At 29.7% G+C, this 6,350-nt stretch overlaps 1 protein-coding gene across 2 annotated transcripts in view; it reads right to left on the reverse strand.

The window, feature by feature from the left end:
• LOC102678029 (collagen alpha chain CG42342-like) overlaps nt 1–6,350 on the reverse strand; it is a 25,194-nt gene that overhangs the window by 4,021 nt on the left and 14,823 nt on the right. Inside the window, exons 4-10 of one of the 2 annotated variants that reach the window (XM_031510513.1) lie at nt 3,719–3,849; nt 2,678–2,804; nt 1,853–1,941; nt 1,363–1,452; nt 850–894; nt 340–366; nt 148–183 (exon numbers count right to left, since the gene is read on the reverse strand). In XM_031510513.1, coding sequence (XP_031366373.1) covers nt 148–183; nt 340–366; nt 850–894; nt 1,363–1,452; nt 1,853–1,941; nt 2,678–2,804; nt 3,719–3,739 — 435 coding nt within the window. In that variant the 5' untranslated portion in view covers nt 3,740–3,849. The remainder of the gene's footprint in view (nt 1–147; nt 184–339; nt 367–849; nt 895–1,362; nt 1,453–1,852; nt 1,942–2,677; nt 2,805–3,718; nt 3,850–6,350) is intronic. The other variant, XM_031510514.1, reaches the window with a different exon arrangement.

The following is a 6,350-nucleotide window of genomic DNA, read 5'->3' on the forward strand; positions in this document are numbered from 1 at the left end:
TCTTTCCACAATTTATAACTTTTATATCGATATTTTATAAATTCGAAGAAGAAGGAGAAGAAAAGAAAATTGGCTTTAAGACACTGGCGTTACACGTTTATTAATCAAACAACCAAATGGAATACGAAAAGTTCAAACGTTACTCACCACTTCGCCAGCGTTTACTTCAAACGTGCCGTCACCCTGTAATAAAACGAGCTCACGTTACGCAAACGTTGTAAATTTATTCTCTTCGCTAATAATATTTCTTCTTCGATAATTTCGACGATTCGTCGTGCAATAATTACATTATTATTATTATTATTTGAAATACGTTGAACAACAATGAATGAAACGTACCTGCCTTCTCCTAAGTTTCTTGTATTTCTGTCGAAACGGGCGGCCCGTGTGTGAATCGTTGTCATGAAAAAAAAGAAAGAAAAAAAAAAAAAAAAAAAAAAAAAAAAAAAAAAAAAAAAAAAAAAAAAAAAATAGATTTTTATCGTTGAAATTTAGTCGAGAAACAAACAAGTTGCTCGTTAAAACGCACTTGTTTTATTATATGATCCCGAGCCTTCGATTCTTTCGTTGGCAATTGACGTTGGACGAGTACGCGATATACTTGTCATCACACGTCTGAATCAAAGGCCCCGGAATTACTCGCAGCTAGAATTGATGGATATTCAACGACTCTCGGGTTCGACGAACGGTATTATATGGAAGGGTCAATTATATCTCTCATCTTTGCCCGTTCAATCAAGGGATTTAAAATGAAAAGATTCGATACGAGAGGGTTGTTTTTTTTTTCTTTTTTTTTTTTTTTTTTGATCGTCCATCTGCTGCGCGTTTAAGTATTATCGAGAGACTCACCGATTCACCTTTCTCCCCTTTTTCACCTTTCAATCCTGGATAACCCTGTTTAGACGACAGAACAACGTGGTGGCGTTAAATCTTTCTGTTCGAGATACGTGTTGTTTCGTCAGTTTTATCAGGCCAAGAGAATTCTGTCGTTTTTGAAAGGGGGAAGACACGCTTTTAAAACAATCGTTCTTTCTCTGTTTAACAAGGAAAGATATGTTCTATGTATCTTCAAAATTGTTTCAAGATCCTGTAGTGATTTTGATTTTTTTTTGACTATTGATTAATCAAAAGTGATTAATTTCTGTTCCAAAAATATTTTTTTCTTGGAAACGGTTATTAATAAAAACAAGAAATTTTTAGCATATTCATCATATCTAATGTTTTAAGTCACAATAATTATTTGTAGAACAACATTTTACAAATAATTTATTTTATCGTATATTTTTCCACGATACGAAAGACAGAATTTTCTTGGTTAATATAATTGAATAAATATTGTAATAAGTTGAGTGGTTTACATACCGGTGGACCAGGCAAACCTGGTGGCCCCATAAGTCCTGGAGGTCCAATATCTCCGTAGTCACCTTTTTCACCTTTGGGTCCAGAAATTCCCTGTACAAATATTTAATATGGCAATAAATGTATGTAAGGTATGTACATCGAATTTTATTCCTTGAAAACCCACAATAATCGATCGCATAATGTAACATAAATAATGATATTATCGTATTGAGAATAAAATTTCATTTAAAATTCGATTCGAACATTATTATTTATATGTTAAAATCTCAAAGATATAAAAAATAAATATAAATGTTTTTAAAAAGGAATATGTCAGGAAATTTTACAACATTTTACAAATTTTACAAATTATTTTGGAATAATTCACATTTAAAAATTTGTGTATTAAATTTTTTTTAATATAAACACAGATTTTATATAAAAATTGTTAAAACATACCGTCAGAATAGAATAATTCTATGAGCACGTTTTATGTAAATAATTTACTTACTGGCAACCCTGGAGGACCCTGTATACCAGTCTCCCCATCCGTTCCATTGAGCCCAGGTAAACCAGGTTGTCCTTGCTCTCCCTTTGGTCCTGAAATTACGATTCTTTACTAGTACAATTAAGTAACAATCCTTATTCATCTCGATCCTTCGTACTTCGATCCCCTAGAGATGAAATATACTCGATTATTAATTCCTCTCCTTTCACTCTCTCTCTCTCTCTCTCTTTCACTGCATAGACAGAATACATCGCAACACTCTCTCGTTATTTTCGAATTATTTTCGAAAATACCATTAATATTGGAATAAAACGACATATAACGAGAGATTCCACGAGATTTGATTTCTCTCAAATTTTCTCAGCTCTTTTCTCAGAACAAGATCGAATAGAAAACGATAAGAGAGATTTTCAATCGGGGGATAGTTCGAAAGCATTTGAAAATTTTAAAAGTAGATTTTAAATCGAACGTATACGAAAGACTTCAAAAGCGAAAATACAGAAATAGGCTTTCCTTGTTCGACCATTCACACCGTCGTAATATCCAAAGACTGGATAGGAAGATAATGATAATACATCGTGTCGAGAATAACAAAAAATGAATTGGATTATGAACAAGTTTTAAAGAGGTTTTCAAAGTATAATAGTGGCCTGTGACGAGCGTATATACGATTGTAGATCCATCAGATCGGGAGAAATGCGAGGGGAAGAAAACCCCCCTTTTTTTTTTCGATTGTAGCAGTTGGGACGGAGATATATATATATATCGTTCATATTGTCATCCATCTTTTTCTCCAATTTCGCAGAGGAATGGCTCTTGAAAATCTACCTGGTGAGCCCGTGTCTCCCTTGGTTCCTTTATCGCCTCGGTAACCCCGTTCCCCGGGATCACCCTTTGGACCCGGTAGACCGGGTGGGCCTCTCATCAATGCCACACCGCTCTCACCCTTGAAACCCTATAATGTAACACTGTAAGGTCAGGTCCAACCAGGTCCTCCATCTTTAAAAATTTTCTTTTTTTTTTTATTTTTTTTTTATTTTTTGAAAATTCTTTTCTCTTACGACGAAGCGTTAATCGGTATCATTTTTAGGTTAGGATGGGTACAGAGGGAGAGGAGATTTTCGGTTTTATTTATCGTGGAAATTATCTATTTTGCTGGTCGATTTTGGCACCAATTTTTTCTTCTCTCTGGAGTTTCTTTTCTTTTCTTTTCTTTCTTTTGTTTTTCTTGGTTGTATTTCGTTTGATTTGGAAATGATTGATGATGCCAAAATCGACCGAATCGAGGATTACGATTAACACACTAGAAACCTAGACACACTAATCGTTTAATCGAAAAAAACACAAAAGTTTACTACATGTGGTGTGAATATCGCATGCAATATCGACGACAACGGGAACGCTTGTTAGTAGGGGGATCAAATTTAGTAGAAAAATGGAAGCTATTAAAACTTATCCCCACTTTCCTCTCCATTTAATTAAATTTTAATTCGTCTTGGTTTTTTCGAGTATAAATAAACAAATATTCCTGGTAATGATAATTTAACCGAATTTGAAAATATTTTAAGTAATAAATTTATTAAGCGAATTATTTATCTAATTTCACTTCGAGTAATAAAAAAGATACTTAAAAAATATTTTATATAATCTGTCTGAGAGGAAAGAGGGGATGAAACACAAATGAATTAGAAGAGGGTCGAAACATTGACAAAAAAAAATATATATATATATAAAAAGAAAAACAATAGTAATCGTGAAATTAGCTGCGTATGACACGACGTACGAATATTTTTTCGAAATCGACGGTAAAGCTACTAGTAGAAAGTAGTAGTAGAAGTAGTAGTTGAGGGGCTGTTGTTTGATACTTACGCGACAATCGCAGGCTTGCATCGATCACCGGTCGATAAAGTTGCGAGAGCCTCAAAGCCGGGGGTAGTAGTATTAGTTATTAGTGATTTGTACCGACACACACGGGGAAGAAGTAGTGTGGTGTTACTTTGCTACATTAAACACAAATTAGTTACACAAGCTACGTACACTACGCCAAAGACTATTGACTAAGATAAAAAAAAAGCGATATCACACAATCTCTCTCTCTCTCTCTCTTTCTCTCCTTCTCTTTTTCTCTCGCTCTCTCACCTTCACCATCTCTTTCTTACATCTCCCTTCCTTACCCACCAATCAATTTATTCTTTTCGCAATTGTTGTTATTATATAGCACACATATGGACAGTTTGTTAGAATAAACGAGTTCACTTTGCGACATAAGAATTATAAAAGGATTGAGTGTACGGAATTGCTGCAAACTTGCAAGAGAATATATTTATTAATCCGTACATCCGTTAATTTCGATTAAGTTTATTTGAGAATTAATCCTCAAATCTTTATTGTACAAATGCTTTGAAATTAATTTATGCCAAGAGAATTTTTAATTTTGATTTGTTATTTTTTGGTATAGGTAAACTAGAAAATTTTTTATCCTTTTGGCTATAGATTTTAAAAAAGTACTTTCGTTTTCATTTCATCCTTATGATGACTGATGAAAGAAGAATATTTTTTTGAGAATTATCTGTCATATAAACTTTATCAAAATATATGTAGTTGTGGAATGTATTCTCTTGTTAATAGAGATCAGTGTTGGGCATTAATTTAATTAATTAATGATTAATGATTACTATTACTCTGATTATCAATTGTGATTAATGATTATTTTTATTTTAATTGATATATAATTAACGATTAGGTATTTAATCGTTAATTGGATTAATAATTAAATTAGTTATTTTGAATGTCAATTAATAATATTTTTATCACAATTAATTGAATTTTAAATTTTCAGTAATTGTTATTTCTTAATGACTACGAATTTATAATTATTTTATTAATAATAGTAAGAATTTCGTTAATACAATAGTATATATAAAATAAATTTAATTTGTATTTAATATTGTATTTAATTAGACTTAAGTGCAATGTTGAAAATATTTGAAAGAGTAATCAATTATATTTATTTTGAAAAGAATCGTATAAGATTATTTAAAATAATAAATAAACAAAATTATTTCACTAAAAAAAATTTTAAATTTGAATTTAATAAAAAATATCATTAAAATTGCATTACCATTAAATCTCATGAAAAATAAAAAAATATTACAATATTCTTCAGATCTAACATCAACTTTAAATATTATAATTCAAATAAAATTAACAATTTAACAATAGTAATCATTAATGATTACTATTCTTTTGATCAACAATTGATAGTTAAATTCATAATAGATGATTGAACTCAAATCAATCATTATTTTTGATAATCAAAAACTTAACTTATACATTATCCTTCTTGATTAAAATGTCTTTTTTTTTTTTATTTTTCTGATAGATACATTAAAACATTTAAGACATTAACATTTTGTTAACTTTTTAAATTCATCACCATCAATATAATCATTTAATAAGAATAATACAAAGAAATAGATAAAACTTCATTTTTCTCAAAGAGTTAATAAAATAAAAATTCAGATTTTTCTGACAGATATTGTATAGTTAAGGATATGATTTTTTTGAATCATTAATCAATCAATCAAAAATTTTATACTATCGCTTTTACCCCAACACTTGACGTCAAATATTACTTTTTTCTTGCAAGCTCGAGGAAATGAAATCCTCGACAAGTGAAACCATCATTGGTATGAAAAATTCCGGTGCTCGAGGAAATTCAAACGAAATATGCATAATGTATCTCTGAAATACGGTGTAATTTGAAACAAAAGTGGCTCGATTCTTTTTACTCGAGTCGAGTATCCTCTTTCTTTCCAGGCCACCAATAAACTTACGATTTAGCAGAATTCTCCGGTTAACTCGACGATGTACAGAGTGAATCATTTAAATTCATCCCCTTAAAATATCCTCGAAATTATTTATTGAAGATATTTTGAAAATTGTATGATTTCGAAAAGAAAATAATTTGATTGCAGTACAATATAATTTCTTGAGTAAATAATCATACAAAGGATATTTAATTAATAATTTTATTTTTCTCAATTTAAAATATTAAAGCAGAGATATTTGATTTTTCAATAATAATCAATCTTTACATTTTTTTAAATGTCCATTAATCTAAATAGGAAAAATAATTTAGGTTTCTAAATGATTCACCAACTTCTTTCTAACATGTCTGAAGAAAAAATGAAGAAAAGAGTGGAATTTTGTATTTAGAAGCTAGCTCGTCATTTTCTATATTAAATTACAAGAATCTACAATATAAAAAATATATAATAAAAAAAAGAAATAATTACAATTATTCTTATATTTTAATATAAGAAATTTAACCTAAAAACATACGATTCTATTTGAAAAAAAAAACAAAAAATGACCTCTACACACACATTTATATAAAAAAAACTCCATTACACCAAATTATCTCCACTTATTTCGAATTTACACAATTTCCAAAATATCTTTTTCCATACAACAATCATATTCAAAAAAAAAAAAAAAA

The sequence above is a fragment of the Apis dorsata genome, unplaced genomic scaffold (genome assembly GCF_000469605.1).
Source record: "Apis dorsata unplaced genomic scaffold, Apis dorsata 1.3 scaffold_233, whole genome shotgun sequence".
Lineage (NCBI taxonomy): Eukaryota > Metazoa > Arthropoda > Insecta > Hymenoptera > Apidae > Apis > Apis dorsata.